Raw genomic sequence first — 21,526 nt, forward strand, 5'->3', positions numbered from 1 at the left:
ATAAAGACATGATATGTATAAAAATTATTTTTTATTCATTGAAATAATATTAAGTTTTACAATAAATATTTACATTGTTCTTACTTCGCCATTAAATAGATTATAAGTTATAATTTAGTCATGTAATATTAAGGAATATGCCGAAGTGGAAGCTGAAACACTTCTTCGGTCTCAATCTCAATCCTTAGTCAACAGTCAACGTTTTTACATTATCTTTCTGGCTACCTACTCATATCCACAACCATAATTGGTGATAGTTTTTTGAAATTTGATCGAGTCAATAGAGGAATAACATTATGATCATAATAGGATTTCTGGAACTCGGTATATGCGTGGTATAATGTAGCCATATTGTTTTTAGTAAAGTTGCCATGAAAATCTTCGTAGAAGAATACTTTCGAATTTAAATAAACCTTGAAGTTTTTGATTTTACTATGATCAAAACATGATATTGCTTTACTCATACTGTTTTTCCAATCAGTTTGAAATCCGATCTGATTATAACATGTTGAGGTTTTTTTAATCTGTTATATGTTTTTATTTTCCACAAATGTGATGTGTTTTAAGATTGATTGTAAAAATGGGTATTCACACAACTCCTACGATCTAAAATATCTAAATGCACATTTTAGAGATTTCTGATAATTTACTACTTTCAACAATTGTATATTTTTTTTCTTTATCACTAACCTCCCAGACAGCAATTCGATAACATCAATATTATAATAACTTTAGAACTTGATTAAACAATGATTATTACTTTTGTAACCTTATTACAACATTATAATAAACTTAAAAAAGTAATATTAAAATTGAAATGTTTTAGTAATGTGCTATTTAAGTTGTTTTTGTAATATTGAATTTTAAATCCTATAATAATATAATAAGATGATTTTATCAATGAAACTAGAACCGGTGAAACTCGCTGTAAGTGAATACCCTAGGTAGGAGACAGCACTTGAAAAAAACCGTAGTTAGAAAAGGAATACCCTAGGTCGGAGACACGACTTTAGAATACCGCAGTTAGAAAAGTTTAGCTAGTGAAACCGGTGAAATCGAAGTTTGTGACGTTGGCACTTCTGATTTGGTGGCTCTACGCTTTGGCGGTGTCGTTTTGAACGCGTAAACAATAAAAGTCGAATTAGAGTGTTTAGTGGTCAGTTATCACAATAAATTTACAGGTGTAACTTGACCGGTGTTTTTGTGTGTGGAAAATAAATAAATACATTCCGAAAATGGCAATTGAGTGTCTAGCTATTATAGTAATTACCCGGTGCATGTCGACACCTGGCTGGGCAATCCGACTACGGCGGATTGTTATACCTCCTGATGTCGAAAGCGTTGTGCTGTCGTCCTGCCTGTCCTGTACTTAAAAAAGTTTAAGTCGAATCGAGCGTTTGATTTTCAAGCGATCACCATTGAAAATCCAGTTATTGCATTGCGATCACAGCGGGTAAGTTGAATTTTTCGATACAATTATTATTAATCAGTAGACTTAATTTTATTGCAATATGTCAGTTATTAAAAGGACTCCACACCAGCATGTGTTATCTCCGTCTTACATACAACATAGCAGATTTGCATTCAGCAGAATCTATTCTATGCTGTTAGCTTTAATATTAGAATAAATCCTCCAATTATCAAACTTTTAAAGGTAAGAATTTTATCTAGGCCATCACATAGACTTTTATTGACATTTTAATTTTAAACTGAGTTATAGCTATATATAATATTAAAACATAGCTCACTTTAAAATTATTATATTAATATTATAATGTGATGGCCTAGGTAAAATTCTGCAACTTTTATGATTCACGTGTATAATATATATATACATATGTATATTATAGGTATTACTTACGTGTAACGTATACGTTATATCTTTATTCCTGTACTTGATTTTATTTTGAAATTTAATTTTCTTTTTTTAATAATTAATTAAATAAAATATATTTTAACCTAGATTATAATACATCATTAGTCATTACTGCAGTCAGCAAGTAAAAATTATTAATTTAATGATTTATTTTTTCATTTATTGTGTAGTGTCCTAGGGCCTAGGGTAACATGCAGAAGTAAGGTCGAGACACTGACGTCTGAGAATAAACTCACTGACAAATAATAAATAGAAATTATATTTTAAAACATAAAATGCATATTATTTAAAATAATTAGTATCATTAATAATTATTTATTTATTATTTTTTTTTTTTATGAGGAAAATAATTTAAAAAAATTTTGAACTAAGCCAAAAAAAAAAAAATTAATTTTTAAACCATTCTGAAAATCTTTATAATATTGTATATATGGAATAAAATGCATAATATTGCATATATGGAATAAAATGATTATTATTGCATATTTCGATTATAATAACGCAAAAAATGCATATTTTATAGTATATTTCGTATTTGATTATAGCCTTGCTAATTAAAGTATAAAACTTGGTTCCTTTGTCAAACATGGATTTTATTTTTATAAATATAATCCTATGGTACAATAGGTACGCGATAAAAGATTGAATAGATTGACGGAGAAAGATAAACATAATTAATAAAAGTATGAACGTCAATATGAAATTCGAGATAAAATATAATTTGTCGGGTACCTATATTAGTGTATTAGTATTATACACAATCCTACGTAGTACAGACTGTTCAGCTGTTCACGCTTCACTGTTTATTATAGACTATTTTTTATATAATAATTTATTATATATTTATATGTTTATTGTAATTGTCAAAGTTAATGGTTCAGACGAAGTTTCTTAATAAATTTATTTTGATAAATAAAATACATATTTTACAATTTTTTATTGCAAACAAATCCTAGCTCTGATAATTGTACATACATAATAATTATTATAGGCTCTTTTATTTAACTGAATATATTTTTATAAACTTTAACTTATTTAGCAACTTTAAAAATATTTAAATAAGTGTTATAAATAAAAATATAATGTTATTATAAACATTCTATGAACTTGGTTGCGAACAGACACACGACTTGCGTTTTATCTTACTCCTCAATTACAGCACTAAGGCGATGGTCCGGCTCATTAATTGCATGAAGTACACTGAATTCAGCCATCGTATTAATGTAGTATATATGTAGTTCATCGTGTTAACGGCTGTTTTAACCCACATCACAAGAAGTATAGTTAAAATACAGGAATAATATTAGTCCTACACATGGCCCCTGTTACTTAGATAATTTACTTAGGTACAGCTGCAGTTGATTGTATACATTTTCAAAGTTTTGTTTTCAATTTTTAAAACATATTAAAAAACAATCAAAGAGAATTATAAAATTATTTGAAAAACAAAATAACGAATAATTGAATCAATATAAAGACAGAATGACAGATCAAGTGTTAATAATTTCAATTTTTTAAATTGGTAATTAATTACGTTATTTGATCTACGAGTTAAACAATAGTATACTTAATCATTTTATGATCAAGAATTCATTTTTAAAATTTTGTGGTTATCCAAACAATAAATGTAGTGATAGATATATGATGATTCTTTACACTACTATATCTCACTCTATTAGTGAAAATCTCATAACAACTATTAAAATATATGAATCAGTCCAATATTTTGACTAGGTACTTATGATATATTAGTAAAATATTTTATGACTAAATTATTATACAAATGTACAATACAACCAAAATAATGTAAAATTTGTCTATCTCAACTTAATTTCATCGATTGCAATAATGTGAGCGATTAATTTCGTAAATTAGTATATATTCTACTACCTAAAAGCTATAATAGACAATAACTTTTAACTTTTTAGGTGAATTTCAAATTATCAGAAATTGATAGTTATTTCAGTAAATATACATAAATATATTTCGCTAGGTCTTTATCAAGCTTAGAATTTCTTGTACAAAGTAAAAACTTAATTTATTTTTTTTAACTGTCATCCGTGGTGGTAATTTGCCAAACAAAATATAATTAACCATGTATTACGTACTAAAAAACGAGTTTACGTCACATCATTTTAGTTTCATGAAATTATTCAGTTAAATTACGCTTTATTTAATAACTTTTTTTACTGTTATTTACAACAGAAATTACCATAATATACATAGATCATTGTGATGTATTTAAGTTTAAAAATATGTTACTAAAATACGAATGTAATATAATTTTACCTTCGATAATACAAATCCAAAATTTATTTCCTATGCTGCCACAAAGTCACAATGGAATTAAACTATAATGAAGTTCTGCTTTCTCAATATTTTCCCTCTGCAGGCCCAACGCCCAACATAACTATATACTTAACTGCATATAACTTCACAAATTTGTATAATTGTGTATTATATTAATATATTGTTTTGAGAATGAACTATATAATAATATTTGAGATACTAAAAATATCGAATAGTCTGTTGAAAGTTTGGCAACGTTTTTTAGTTTCAGTTTAAATCAGTTGAGTTAACTTGACTCATGTTTTTAATATAGACTTGATATAATATAATACATAGTATAGTGAATCAAATAGCTGAATTAGGTTTATATTAATGTTAAAAATGATTAATGCTCTGAGCCTTTGACATCTATACACATTATAATTGAGTATTTATATTATTAATTATCATTTATCGGAATAATAATAATTAATAAGTATTAAGTATTGACAAAATCTTTTATTCAAATGCATTAAATATTCTGGAACATAATGATATTAAAGTTTTAATTTTGGCGACATTTACACTCCTGATTAAAAATATTGTCTCGAACGATTTAACATATTAATTTGAGATTCACAATTAACACTATTTTAACGGTAAATTTACGAAATCGTTTCGTTTGATGAATATACCATTTAATTGTTGAGAATGTTTACAAGATCTACAGGAAATTCTAAATTCGTATATTTCAATGCGTTTAATGTTATAATTGTATTTTTTTTTTTTTTTAGCATCTTTATTTTTATAAGCTTTCAGTTTTGATATTTTTAATATGTAATTAATTTTTTTTATATCCGTAAATAAAGTGACGTATTTGAAACATAAAGTTTTGTATCAGGAATACACCATATGGCCGGTAGACGTTCACATAAGGCGTATAGGGATAAGAAGAGTAAACGATATCAGTTTTATTTTTAAATCACAAATGTTATTTTTAAACCCAAAAAAATCTAGATTTCATTTTAATTAGAAACAAATACAAAACCTGTAATATGGGGAAATAATGAAATATATTTTAAAACGCCTTGACGTTTATCAATTGAAGAAATAGCTGAAAATACGGAATAGAAATATGATAATTCAAATTAAATATTATATTCGATTACATGTAATTAGTAATTACACTTATTATTATTAGTTGTGTGCGTTATTTTAAAAGTTTTAGTACAATATGGATGCGTAATTTTTCTTTTTAGGGCATGTTTAACAGCATACTTATTTAAATATTTTGATGCGTAAGTACATATTTGATTATTTTTTATTGCATAAAAGTCTTGCTCTACTAATAATATTAAATGTTTTATGTTTCATAACACTGTTAAAAGAAATTCGAAAAAATAGATATTAGTAACCTCTATACAGTTGATAGTGTTTATACCTGCTACTATTTTTTGGTAATTTGAGTCGGTATACTTTAATTATGATGGAAAATAGGTGAAATAATACAAATACGATTTATCAAAAAAAAAAAACCGTACAAAGCTGTGATCAACATTTTAATATCGTTCAACAGTGTTGGTTTAGGAATCTTTAAACGCTTTTGCAATAATAGCACAAATTAGTTTTGGAAAAACTCTTCTATCTCGTTTCTAATAAAATAAACCTTCACACAACATTGTTTTCAATTTTCATGTGATATTACGCATATCATTATATTATTGTTTTATTATTTCAGTCGAACAGTCTGTACCTTTATTAAGCCTAATTGATGTTACAGAATTAAGTCTAGCTGGAAACCTTTAAGGTAGAAACTGCTCACGGTTATATGATTTTAACACATTATAACACGATAATATAAATATATTTTGTCGACAAAACATTGTCATAGAACTGCGTTTAAATACTTAAAGATACCTATTATAGATTTTACATACCATAGAGAAAGAATATTTACCTACGACACTTACGATAGTGGCCCGCAGACCGCGTTACCCCCTCGGGCGATAAGATATTGTTATTGCCTTTTTTTTTTTTTTAATTTTCTTTATGGGAAACACTCTAAAAAATATTTGTAATTTCAAACGTTTGATACAAAATAAAAAACTGTAGCACACCTTCCGTCAGGGCAAAAAAAATTCTGCGTTCAACGTCCGGTCGAGATTTACGTCGTTTTACTACGTGCGATAACTGCGGTCAAAGGGTATAATATATATATATGTGTATTTATATACACCTATCACAGTCGTCGTCGTCGTCGTTATCGTAATAATAATATTATTATCGGTGCGTGTTGAGAGAAAATTACCAAAGCGATAAGAGCATCGTCTCGTGGCGGGGTCCCACACATCATCATCATAACGTTGTGTACGCAGAGGGCTGCGTGTATTATGCTATTACATTATGTGTTAACTACTTACTATTATACGTTCTAGCAGCCGTTATCGGATACGACGTTATTTTACGAAATAATCGTAATAGGTAACGTCATCGGAGCTGGCGGTCTCAATAATAATATCATCGTACAACACACGTACATAATAATATATTGTACATGTGCTCACATGACAGCACGGATATTATATGTTGTATACAGAACGTTAAAAAATTACGTTGTACATTTTTACAGTCAGTCGTCACATTCCCTCGATAGACGTGGAAATATTGTATCATTAGTACTGCCTGCAGTGGCCTTTGTACACGAATGCATCGTCTACCGCGAGGTCTGCTGCAGCGTACCATTATCGAAGGTACTAGGTATATCGTAGGTATATGCTCGAGTTGTTATGTATGATCATATGCTATGATCATAATTCATAATTAATATACTTTATTATAACGTATTATAGTGCTATTATGCCGGCACAATGACGAAATTTTTGAAATATAAAAAAAATGCATCGAGTATCATGTGTGTGGTGCCCTTTCGAACGGTCAGGATTTTCTTTTTTACTGTGCCTATAGCAAATAATAATAACGAGACTCGAATAATTATGTGTTCGTAAAAATTGTGAAAATCTGCTCTGACTGCACCACACGAGTATCACGAGTAGTGCAGTATCAGACGTTTGGTTTGTCATAAGACAGTGCGTGTTGTTGAAAGCCTCTCCCTCTTCGGAGTAGTCAGGGTGGACTAGCGGAGTCTAGACTTGGCTTTTTGATGTTTTGTGTAACGAGTGAGTAAAATATTAGTAGTTATCCTATTGAGAACAATATTGTCTAGGAATGATTATTTCCCAGACGCGATAGAAACTTTTTGATTTTTATACTAGTGCTTAGTTTTAAAAATAAAAGCGTTCGTTTAATTGCTGTGGTTATAACTCTCTCCCTGCAGGGTCCGCGGCACAAACGACAAACATCAGGACAGAACAACAATTTAAAAGACTGCCTCGAAAACAGCATTTCGTTGCACTCTTTGCGTTTATATGGTCGTACGCGCACGTTATATTGTTATTTATAATTATTATCACAATCGTCCATCGTTATTTTTATTATAAAACGCAATCGAAATGAATTTGTGCGATCGGCGAACGCTGCCGCCGGAATCGCGACGCACGCAACGGCAGCGGCACAATCGCCGCACGGCCGTATCGGACGTGCCCGTTGTGGCGTCGTATTGCTCGTCATTCTCGTGCAGCAGTGCACATTGACCGGGTCTCGTCATCGTTGTCGCTTCTCGTCGTTCGCCGCATAACGCATTTCCGGGAGGAAAAGAAAATTATACAATAATCTACGTGCATTATTTTTATACAAAATAAAACACCACCGTCGTAAATTCTAAAAATAGGTTGTCGTCGGTTAAAATTTAAAATTTTTCCTCCCAGTCTCGACGTCGTTGTCACTCGCGAAGATTATTACATACGCGCGCGCACACGAATCGTACACGTACTTGAAGCGACATAGCGCGTGCAGCGAGAACATTGTTGTGCAACGAACCGACCAACCCCGAGACCGGACTGACCAGAGACCCGTGCAAGTATACCTGCACACACGCTTGTTCGCGAGTGTCCGGTGACCCGATAGCACGCCCGCTGCATCAGGACAACAGAGTCCGCGGCCGAGGAGACATATTACAATAGTTTACATCTACTGACCAGTGAAAAGCGATACGCGAATCATGTCGTCGTCGAGTGAGTAAAACTACCACTGTGCACGTCATGTTATATTATTATTGTAGTAATACGTGTATATAGGGTGTATCGGGTGTCTAATATATAATATGTTAAATACTAGTCGGTACTCGATAGTAACTGGTGTGTTATTCTCGTGTAGTTCCGTGAAACATTTTGGCGTAACTACATATATATATATATATTATATATACATAGATACTGAGAACCGTACGGGCAGGTCGATTATGGTTTACCGTGTAATGCCTATAGTGCTGGCGGGCTGGGGATGTGTCAGAGGCGTGATAAAATAAAATCATAATAATAATAATATCTGAGGCTCCAATTTGTACGATTTTGAATTATTATTTTAGTGTAAAATTGTCAAAGCCTCCAGATACACTCTGTATGTTATGCGGTACAGACGAACCTCGCACGTACAATGTATTTTTATACTTTATATATTATGTATGCTAGTTTTTTTATTGCGCACAAGTTTTCGACCTACACGCCTAAGATCGCGACTTTTACTCTATCTCTAGCCATATTCTTTTTAGTCTCGTTCATCCGTTCTCAAGGTGACGACTAGACCGCGTGTTTTCTTACAGTTGTTATACTACGATATTGTGTACAGGCACGTCCGTCGTTTGCACTTTTAACCCCCCCCCCCCCCCCCCCCCCCCCCCCCCCCCCGACCTCTATGTGGATATCAATGTTCTTAACCCGCACATCTTTAGACGATAATACCAATCGAACTTTAGTTTTGGACGATGAAGGTGATAGTGTATGACCTTTCAACATGATTTTTTAGTAAAATGTATTTTAGAAACCACGATCATTTATTGAAATATCATTTATAGCTGCTAATAAAATTGAAAACAACAACAAAGTAACCATTAATGTAATGTAATCAAATCCAAATGTTTAATATAAATTCGGTATTTTAGCGCAACAAAAAGTTCGTATCTATAGACTGAAAGAAACAAATAAATATTTAAAAAAAAAGTGCTTGTGACCTCGTTAGGTGACCTATATAATTTTCAAAAAAATCTTACATACCTCCAACACAATCCCCGTCGACTTTACCGTGTTGTTGAACGGAACAGGGACGACAACAGTAATACGGCTATAGTCATGACGAATTTTCTCGTTTCTCAATAATTATACATCTATATATATACATCGTAGGAGTGGTCCGCTCTATTATTACATCAACGATTGCGCAGTTATAACTACGCATAATACTCAACTCTCAATTTTTGGTTGCGCGCTTTTTTGCTTTTGATTCTATTTTATATTCTTGTACCTTTCATCACATGTATATAGATCGTCATATACCATTAAATCTCAAAGTAAATATTATTCAATGCGATCGAAATTATCTACATTTTTGATAGTGATGATATTTGATCAGCTGCAACCACTACTCAAATATATCTTTTAGTTTATCTTAAGTATTTTATTGAAACGGAATTACCTGTTAGTTGTGAATTATTATTATTCCAAAAGGTGTTTCACAGATAAAACGTTGAAATATGTATATAATGATTTACCAATTACGCCAAATTATAATTAAATATAACCAATCTAACTTGCATATTATGTAAGTATAATATTAAATGTTGATTACCTACACCAATGTTACTAATATAGAAATTTAAATTTCACGCCTAAATTATTTTGAATTTAGATATATTTTATCTTGATTTGAATATGGTTTCAAATAATTATGCTTATAAATATATTTAAAAATTAGCGAGTTTATGTTATACCTAGTATAAAATGAAGACTTTTTGATGAGATAAATGAAAGTTTAATTACAATTTTGAGTTTAATTTTTTTTTAAATAACTTGTCAAAAATACGTATCACATTTAACAGTTATAATTAGATCCAGTACCTAGGAATTGAAATGTATTAATATTTATTAGGTATACTGAATCAGATATTAATTCAGTGATACCCTAAAATACACTTTACTGGTTAAAAAAAACTTAGATAAAAAATATGAAACTATTTATATTTTAAACAGTGTATTATATTTATGATTAAATAACATATTTTTTCATAAGCCAGTCACAAAAGGTTAATGTTTATTATAATTGAATAAAAGGTAATAACTAATAAGCAATAACTATAACCAATTGACATGATAACTTAAGTGCAAACGAGTGTAAATTATATGGTTAATTAAGGTGATTTTGAATTAAATTGTTGAAAGTTGAATAATATGTTTATTTTACAATTTGTATAATTTGATAAACTATAAAAGAGTTTCTCAAAATCAAATTATATATAATTTATTTATTTTCATTGATTTTGAATAATAGTTTGATTTGAATATTGATCACAGTTAAATAATAAATGTAATTTAAATGATTTGAGTTTACCTACTTACTCGAATTAATGCTGAACTTGTTTATTAAATTTGGTAATAATGACTAACTGAACTTGACGATTGAATTTAAGCTGTACTCTCTTTGTGTTGTGAATAGTGATAACGACCATAATTTATTTAAAGGCAAATTATTTACTTTAATACTCCCAGTATCATTTCTCTTATTCTACTGCAGTTATGTTACATAAAGATTATCTACTCCAAAGTTCGCTATTAAAAGTAATTCACTGGCACCATAAATATTAATTTAACAAATAAATATTTTGATACACGATGAATATAATTTAAAATTTAAATCCGTTATGATGATTAAGAATGTTTAAAAATTGTCAATTTCAATAAATTTAAGTATATATAGTTCGTTTTCATTGAAAAGTTAAAATACAGTATACAGTATACAATATATATAATTATTTCTATACTTCTAAGTTATAAATGTATTACTTTTAACAACAATCGAAAATATAGAACTCGTTAATATCCTCGACTGATAACATTTATATGTCTGTAATAATAGGTATATCTTATAATTTTTCCAAAACTAATTTTCTTACGTAATGGATACCTATGAATTATTTGATAGCTAACGTTCATAACAATGTTAAATATTATATTGATTCATTATCAGTATTTTTTTAACTATATTATTATTTTATAATAGGTAGTAAATTTGTACAGTCCTATGCTGTTAAAATGTTTGTGCGTTAGTAAACTTTTAACTCTGATAACTACGAATAAACATTAAGATTAATAATTGTTCAAAAGAACTTTTATATATAAATGAATATGTTTAAATAGCTAGGTTTTTAATAATTTACTATTTACCTGAAGGTCTTTTGATATATATATATATATATTTATATTTTGTAATGTCTTATCATGTTATTTTTAGATTCAAAGTCAAATGCCGGAATATAATATAATATTATAGTTAATTTCAAAATTATCATTGGTTATAATGTTATACACTTGTTTCAATAGATAACTCAAAAAATGACCTAGGCTGACCCTAATTTATTTAAAGAAAATGTAATTTGTACAATTGAATTAAAATAAAATACTATTTCTTTTTCTTCTTCTTCTTCTTATTATTATTAGTTAAAACATATCTTTGACTTCATAGCCCGATATTATTTTTATGCTTACAGCATGTTATAAATTAATTATGAATTAAATCCATATAAGATACTCTACGTAAAATTAGACTTATTCAATGTAATTCAAAATTATTACGTTATTTCTCAAGTGAATTTAATTAATTTCATTTTATGTAAGTATCTATTTAACTAAAAAAAATCCGATGATTTTGCTCGATTCTATCTATACTCTGTAGTCTGTATAGTAGGTGTCATGTGTTATTGAATGGTATTTCGAAGGATATTTTATTATATGTTTCTGTAGCTTTTTGTAGTTTATTTGTCTATTTATACTACGGTAAATTGAATTCATTTTAGCCATAAATAAATCTCATGTATTTTATAATTATTATAATATTATTTCACATAATAGCTGTTTTATGCTAAGTCAATATTATTGTATCGTAAAATAAGTTGAAAATATTTAATGTGTAAACAATATTATGGTATTAATAACTTAAAATATTTTTTCAATATTTTGAAAATTTAATTTTTAAATCAAAAATAAAATAAAATTTCTAAAAAAATATTTTATGAATAAAAACATAATAACAAAAATGGTTACCTATTTTTTTTTTTTTTTTTTTTTTTTTTTTTTTAACTTGAAATGTCTAAATTGTATAGCTTTTTTTACTTTGACTCACAAATAAAAGTGTTTAAGTCCATTAATCAAATCAAAATGTTTACCTATTTTTTATTATTTTTTTTAAAGTAAATACTAGGCGTTTTTACTTTTGGCTCTTTAAAGTATCAATTAAATAAATTTTCTAACAGAAATCACATAGTTGATCACAAATTAACACAGAAATCAAAAATAAAATATTGTAAAACAATCACTACTAATCCATTTACTATATACCTATAGAATAACTACAAAATATAATAATATAATCTGTATACAAACATTACTATGCACTAGCTATAGTAGCTACTAACATTAATACAATGCCATTAATAGATATTGTGGATGACATAGTAAATAGGTATCATACTATTAAATTATGTTTTTACTGTTTGCATACTTTTATGCCCAGCACTAATTTTGTTTTATTGTTTGATTCTTAAAAGTAAATTCCAAATTAATAAGACACTTAAAAGCATCGATTGAATAATTATTTAAAATTTTCATACACGATTATACCTCATATTAAAATATTATATATATTATATTTAATTTCATTGATCAGAATATAATTAAGTTATTGAATTAACAAAAAGTTAGGCTCGTAAATTGTATATGATCAATTCTATAAAGTGTAGTTGTTATTGATTAATAAATCTAAAAACAAAATGTTGCACACGCCTATAAAATATGTATGTAATAATATATAAATAACGTTAACTTAATAAAAAAATAATTATTAAAATTTAGACTGCTGATTAAAATATTTTAATATTATATTATTACTTTTTAATTGTCTACTTTATAATACTTATATGATAGTTTATAATGCATTATATTATGAATTTGAATTACGATAACTAATAACTTATAAATCATAAACTATAATTACCTATATGTGGTTAAACTAATCGATAGCTCATAGCTGAATCAGTAATATATTGACCAAAACAACAAGCATTGGAACGATTCCAAAATTTAAATTTACTTAAAAAAAGCTGTGTCATCTTAATCGCAACTCTTACAAATAATAAAAATACATTTATTAATAGGTATAATTGTGTGCACATAATATATGTATTCCAAAAAAGTTTAGTGAAAAATATATAAAATTATAAAGGATTAACAACAAATTTTCCATTCATCTAATTGCTATGAATTTACAAAATTATTACAAGAAGTAATTCACCAGAAATAACATTGAATAACTATTAAGGTTTATCGAACATTAAATTATTATTTATATTAAAAAATTAATTTATATATGTGGCCGCATTCATCAAAATAGTTGATAAATAAATAATTCAGTTTATTTATTTACATTAATTTAAATAATTCGTGTGGAATCTTAAATGTAAACATCTATTTGAATTTTATGATTAAACACGGTTTGTAAAACTCCAAAAAATGTGCCCAAAATTCATGAACATAATGTCTGTAATGGCCATAAAACGATTGAACATTGAGCTACTATGTTGATACACAGGTTTTACTATTTTGGTATATAATCGTTGAATCCCGAATGTGAAATATAGCCACAATGAAATGCCAAGTTTAATTTCTTGGTAAAATGGTAACCAGTTAAACAACCTGAAAGTTAAAAAGAAGTATAAACCATTGCATTTTGAAATGAGTTTTTGTTGGCTTTTCTTTTAGACCATACTATTTTTGAACAAGTTGATTGCAATAAATTACAACATTTTTACAAACTATTCATAAAAAATATGATTACTGCTATAGATTTACAGCGCAGAGCAAATTCATTTTGAAATCAAATAAAATATATGGCTATACTTGTCGGTAATATACTCCACGAATGCAAAGAAACCAATCGTACACCAGTAGTTTAACACTGACAAACGATCTTCATTAATTATGGTTTTGTAAACCATATATACGGATATAACTATTTTAAAAGTAATTATAATAAGACGACCGAATTCAATCATATTTAAGGTTTAAACTCAGAAAAAATGTTTACATTTGATATGTTTACTAAATAATTGTCGACCAAAGGTAATGACTTGAATTATAAGTATGGGAAAATTATTAAGCAAACTATCACTATGGTTCTTACGAGTATAATAAATAGTATTTAATTTATTAATTAATGAAAAATAAATATTTACCAATAATCACAATCGCTACAATTATAGATTTTAGTAAGAATTGAGATTAAAAAATATGTATTTTATTAAATTTTAAAATATAATACCCGGTGCCCTTATCATTAAATATAATAAACTATTATTTGATAACTTACCATGGTTATTCTATAGCAAATTAGTATGCTGTATTATTATTATTATTATTATTAATTTCTATTGATAAATTAGAAAATTGGTTTTAAAGCACACATATCAGTAAATCAAAATAATTGACAAACAAACCGCAGTAAACAAAAGTAGCATCGATCATAGATCAAATCATTAATCAGACTTCAAACAATAACATTTAGGGTCTTAGGGATGCATATGTGTTGAACTGGGAGGGTCGTATCAGCAATTACTTTTTTTTTTAATTATTATTAATATTCATTATATTCATTTAAGTAAAAGAATCTGTAAATTGTTGATTTTTTAAATTTATTATTTAAAAACACGATGTTTGTACATTTTTTAAATTATAATATTCTAATCTAAATGATGTGATCATATTTTTTATTGAGATTTTACTATATTGATGAGATTTTAGTAAATCAATGATCGTGTTATTGTGTCATTATCTATTGCTTTTTATTTTGACTTAAAATTGTTTATAAATTATTACATTTGACAAATAATGATAAATATTTCTTTTTCTAGTTATGCTATTTATTTTAAATAATCGCATTCCTCTTTTTAGTTATATGTATTTTAAAAATACGTATAAAATAAATATACTATTGTGTGTTCAAGATTTGCTAAATATATATGATATTTTTATCGATTTTTTAATTTTTTTTTTCAGACAATGCATGGGTGACATTAGCCACAAACGATTCCTATTCGTTAGGAGCGTTGGTCTTAGCGCATTCGTTGAAAGCCGTTAAGACAGCGCATAAATTGGCCATACTAATTACACCCGGCGTAACGGTGCCTATGAAGTATGATTGAATATACAAAATTCATGACATTAAGATTTTGCTCCACTTATATTTTTTTTTTCTTCATGTGAATTCTAAAAAAATTTGTTTTTAATTATTTTGTAGGAAACAAATTGAAGCCGTATTCGATGAAGTCAAAGTAGTGGATGTATTAGATTCTAGGGATCAAACACACTTGGCTCTGATGTGTCGCCCCGAACTAGGAGTGACTTTCACCAAATTGCATTGCTGGACGTTTACCAATTATGATAAATGCGTGTTCCTCGACGCAGACACATTGGTATAAGCAATAATTTTTTTTATTAAATTTTATTAAATTTTATTACATTTTATTCACGATGGAATAATTTTCATTAAACACGTTGATATGTATTATTTAATAATTATTTATATTTACGTTATATGAATTATAGTAATTATAGTTTAGGTACACAAAATTAGCTCCAAAACAATACACTTTTACAGTCAATTATTATACATTTTTTTAAGCAAGCAATATTATCAATAATAATATATGTACATTGTACATTTTTAAACAATGAGTTACAAGGATACTCTAAATACTTCTTAAATGTAAGCTTAACTGTTTCATTTTAAGTTTGAATCTAGGTAATTTAATGACTAAATTGTTAATCTAACAATAACTTTTATTTCATATATTTATTAGATTTATATACCATAATTTTATAATATTAATATTAAAAATATAAAAAAACAAATACAATAACTTCGTATAAATCCCCAGTACATTTCATTATTTCATTAAGATTCAAATATAAAACTGCTTCTGCGTCTTAATTGCAAAATATTTTTATCACAAATATTAGGTGTATATTATATTGGATAAGGATTAAAATTACCATCACTCACTTACTCATATTTTTATTGATAAAATTTCTATTTGAATGGGTACGTTTTACGGTATGAACTATAAAGAAATTAAAATTTTAAATAAATTTGTGTAACGTGTAAAATGTAATATGAATATATTACACATATAATATTTTTAATATTTGATTATGATAATATAATTTTTTCAAATACATAATATAGGTACATTCATTAATGATATTCAATACTCATAACTGTTTTTGATTTTAAATAAAATTAAGTTACTGCCCTCCCTCCCTGAATTTTTATTTTTAGGCACCCATGATATGTTAGTTTTGATAGTAGTGATAACGTTGTAAGGAATTCAATATTATAGCGACAACATCCTTAGCTACTCTTAAGTCTTATAAGAAAAATGTCATCTACTCATTTTCTATCGTATATAAATTAATATAAAAATATTTTTATAAAAAAAAATATTATCTCACCTATAAATTTACTTATATAACTGGTTACTGCCAGTTACCACTAACTTACTGGTACGTTGTTACAAAAAAAATTATGATATTAATATTGTAGAAAGAAGGATGCGACTGTTTATACGTGTACATGTGTATTTATATTTTATACGCTACTGGTAATTAAAATTTTCTTTGATATGTCTAATAATGTCTAATCAGTGGCAAATTTTAGTTTAGATTGTAATGCGTAGTTACGAAAATGTATATTTATTCAGCACAGTTATTTATTAGTATTTTTAGACATGTGCCAACGTCGGAGCACTTGAGACATTTTGTATTTGGGGTCGTTCCAAAGAATTTGAGGTTCTCTGCGCATTTACACGGTTTTAATGTATAAAATGTGAATCACTTACATAAATTTACTAAAGTATAATGTAAAATCGCCAATCGGAGATCACAAAAATACGGCTTGATGTTATTTTTTAATATACATTGTAACAGTACTACGTATATTGATTAATTATGCATTGCTTAATAAAATATAGGTATCCTACAATCTTACTATGTGAATTAGAGCTGTGTAGCATTTAGGAATAGGTTAAATATAAGAATTAGTTATTATAAAAAATTATTTTGTGTTAGCATTAATATAGTAACTGTAAGTATTCTATCGATATTAACAATTTAAAACACTCATAAATATTTTTAAAAGTAGGTAAAATGATTATATAAAATGATTATTAATTTTTCTTTTGATACTTAGGATATTATGAAATATCTTTTTCTAATGAGTATCACTCGCTTTTACTTTGACAAACCATGAGGCTTGATAATATATAATTAACCTACGTTGTAAATGTTGTATAAACAATAAAGTATAAAGAAAAATAAAAGCGTAAATATTTTAAGGATTACTGTTATAACCATATATTATTTGTTATTCGTTATGTTTATATTATGTATGTATATATAATAAAAATAAAAATTATATTGCAAGAAAACAATATTTCCCAAAGTAAGTTTAAACGAATATACAAATTAATGAATACAAAGTTCGATTTTTGATTGTAATAAAAAAAAAAAATTAGCCGAACTTAGTACAGAAAACTAGTTTAAGTAGTGCGTCATATTTTATTAAATTATTATTATATGTAAAAGGTATTGCAAAACTGTGATGAACTATTTCAACGTGAAGAATTATCAGCTGCTCCGGATCCAGGGTGGCCAGATTGTTTCAACTCTGGTGTCTTTGTATATAAACCTTCTCAGGACACATTTGGCCAGTTGTTAGAATTTGCAAGGACCAGAGGATCATTCGATGGTAAAGTGTGTTTTATTATAACAATTATTGTGTATTGAATATGCTCGCGTCTTTTTTTTTTTTAGGCGGAGACCAAGGGCTGTTAAATATGTTTTTCAAAGAATGGTCTAATACAGATATTTCAAAACATTTATCGTTTACCTACAATGTAATTTGGTCATCTACATATTCATATTTACCGGCACTAAAACAGTAGGAAATTAATGTAACCTTCTTTGTTTTAAAATACATTGTAACTAAACGTAATTTTCAGATTTGGCCAAAATATGAAGATCATTCACTTTATATCTTCCAGCAAACCCTGGCTTCAGTCGTTTAATACTGAAACTAGACTTGTAACATCAACACATGGAGGGTCTGGATTACAAGAATTATTGCAACTTTGGTGGGATTTGTTCTGTCGTCATGTTCATCCCGAACTTTCTACCGAAATGGTAACATATTACTTACGTACTACTTAATTCATCAATTTATATGGTTTACCTTTACATTTTGGAATCGAATGCCTATGTAATAAAATCATTGTTTTAATTGTTTGCTTAAACTAACTTGTTTCGTATAAAAAGTTCAAATAGAAATATTCAAAAGATCCAGTGTTACAACTACTCCAAAATGGTATGTAAAGTGATTAAACGCTTTACTAAATATTAGTCTTAAAATTTAATTTTTAAATTAATCATGCATACACTCATCCTTCATAACTGCTGCTGGGGCTTCTGTCAATGGTTATTTGGCTTTTTGCATGCACTCATTTAGTTTTATGTGGTGTATTTTTTTTAATAATTTGTTTTCACATGTTCTATTTTACACAAGTAACTTGCACCGTTTTGTTTTATTTTTGCTTTTTTACACAGATAGAAAGTCGCCTCAGTAGCCGTTATTCCTATGATTTTCATCCCAAATCCTATAATAACAATAATACGTCTGATAATTATAGTCCTTATAATCAAAATAATTATACTTTTGATAACAATACTTCAAATAATTATTATAATATTCCTACTTATGATCCTCCAAAAGAGGATCATTATGATTTTATTGACCCTTGGGATGAGTATTTGGTTGAAAAAATTGAGCAAACAAGTTATGAAGTTGAAAAAATAAATGTTGATGGTGATAGAAATTTGGTGGAAGTATATTTGAATAATCATGGTGAACAAGAAATGGAAAATAATTATTGTATAAATAACTTTCATACGGAAGAGCAAACAAGAGACTGTAGTTTTCAGAATAATCTAGTTGAAGAATGTAATACATTTGAAAATGATGAAAAAAATAGTGAAAATGTTGAAGAAGTAAGAGAATTCAATGAGCAAAAGCAAGTACAAATGCCAGAGCCAAGTTGGTCAATAAGTGATAAACAAAATCCTGCATGTTCTGATGATATTCCCAATAACCCTATTTCCAGTTTAAGTGTAAATAACTGTCGTCCTGATTCTCCGACACATTGCGAGGTACCTAAGGATCAGAATTGTCATATAAATGTAAGTATTATATAATTATTAAGTGTACATAATCGTAGAATTTAATATGTTATATGTACAAGATATACCATACACATACACATACCTATACAATCAATCTCAGAAAAACTTTAATTTCAATTTATATATTTTTAAATGTATACATTTTTTTCAGGGTGGTTTGGCTGGACAATTTGCAAGGGTTTCATTGGGTGAAAAAACCGTTGAACAAAAAGCTCTAGAAGATTTTCTTCGACGTCAATCTTGGGAACAAGGAAACGTGGATTATTTAGGCAGGGACAGCTTTTCTAATATATGGTCTAAGATTAATGAAACTCTTGGAAGTACTCCAGAAGTTAGTATTGAGACTGTTGCTGTGAAAAAATCTACGCCGCCAGAAGTTGTGCATACTGAAGAACCAAAGCCATTGAAATCTGTTTTGAAAAAAACATCCACTACTATTCCACCAGTGAGTTCTGAGATTGAAATCGATAGTAGTGATCTAGCTGTTAAACCATTGGTGAAGCTTGACCTATCCAAGAATATTGTGAAAGAATTAAAGACACCCGATACTCCTACTGTTACTTCTCCAACACCTCCAACTACACCTGCTACCCAAGCTAAAGAAACAGTAAAACCATTGTCTGTAGAATCTAACGAAGAAACAGTAAAATCTGATGTGCTTGTTAAAGAGTCTGAACCGTCAGTGGAGTTAAAATCGGCTGAGCCAGAATCCGTGGAACTTGTAAAAGAACTGCCGGTATCTGACGCTTGTTCTTTAAAATTATCGAAACAAGAATTACCGAAACCAGAACTAGTGGATCCTGTAAAGGAAACACTGTCTTCTGATGCAGGTACTGTGTCAAAAGAGTCCTCAAAACTTGAAAAAAGTACACTTGAATCCAGTTCACCTGTACCGAAAACGGACGAGCCAGTAACATGCGTACCTCAGCCTCCAGAAACAGCTCAAGCAACCCAAATCTCTGTTGATAATTCCACACCATTAGTTTCAAACGATCCACCAGTAGCCCCAAAACGTACTAATAAAGGATCGCAAAGTGGTTCTAAAAACGCTAAATCTCCCGAGAAAAAATAAAACTATAATAAAGCAATATTACAATCAATCCATATATTATTATATACACGTTTTGTTTTGTTCCTCAGAGTAATATAGTTTTATTGATTTTCTTTTTTATTAACAAAAATAGGCTAAACTAATTAATGGACAATCAAAGCCAATAAATGTTTTTAGGCCAAGTTCATGCACACTTTAATTCTTATTTATATGCGATTTTCATTAAAATATTTGATTAAACCAATTCACGTGAAATAGTAATTAACTATTTGATTATGATAATATTTTAATAGATGAATGGATTTATATTTTTAAAATATGTGAATACTTCTGTTATTATATCAATGTTTGGTTGCCTACACCTGTTATTTTCAAGGAAAAAATAAATAAATTTTCTTCTGAACATAATATTATATTTATAAATATTGTTGTAATTTATTTGTAAATCAAATCAAACAATGTATTTTCTTAGTTATTTTGAATATATAATTCTAAAAATCATCTTTTGACTTAATTTGTGTATAATCTAATTCAGCGATACACGATAATGTGATATTATATTCATTAATTTTCATAATTTTTCTTATCATAAGTTAAATTAATAATTAAAGTGAAACAAAATACATCTACAAAGCTAATAAAAATAATTTTTAATAAAATATAAAATAGGATTGTTCTTGTTGTGTCGTTACATCGACGAATCACACAGTATTAGAATTATCTGACTGATTTAATTTATACATGATTGAGAAATTATTTAAATATATAAAGATATGATTATTCTGATTATATTTTGAACTAAATAAAGTTCACGATATAATATTTTCATCAAATTTTATGTTCTATATTACCAAATACTTAATTAAAATTACATTATTATCT

General features: G+C 27.7%; 1 protein-coding gene across 2 annotated transcripts; it reads left to right on the forward strand.

Annotated features, from left to right (window-relative positions):
• Positions 1-7,724: 7,724 nt before the first annotated feature.
• LOC112594939 (glycogenin-1) lies at positions 7,725-20,910 on the forward strand. 2 transcript variants are annotated; one of them, XM_025339957.1, is made up of 8 exons: positions 7,725-8,274; positions 15,358-15,493; positions 15,599-15,773; positions 17,944-18,106; positions 18,172-18,298; positions 18,360-18,540; positions 18,961-19,590; positions 19,745-20,910. In XM_025339957.1, exons 1-8 carry the CDS (start codon positions 8,262-8,264, stop codon positions 20,663-20,665), a joined length of 2,346 nt encoding a protein of 781 aa, XP_025195742.1. In that variant the 5' UTR covers positions 7,725-8,261; the 3' UTR covers positions 20,666-20,910. The 2 variants fall into 2 exon arrangements, with proteins under 2 accessions (XP_025195742.1, XP_025195743.1); XM_025339958.1 differs by lacking the exon at positions 18,961-19,590 and having other exon boundaries at positions 7,732-8,274.
• Positions 20,911-21,526: the final 616 nt, after the last annotated feature.

This window comes from Melanaphis sacchari, unplaced genomic scaffold (assembly GCF_002803265.2).
Source record: "Melanaphis sacchari strain LSU unplaced genomic scaffold, SCAv2.0 Contig24_pilon_pilon, whole genome shotgun sequence".
NCBI lineage: Eukaryota > Metazoa > Arthropoda > Insecta > Hemiptera > Aphididae > Melanaphis > Melanaphis sacchari.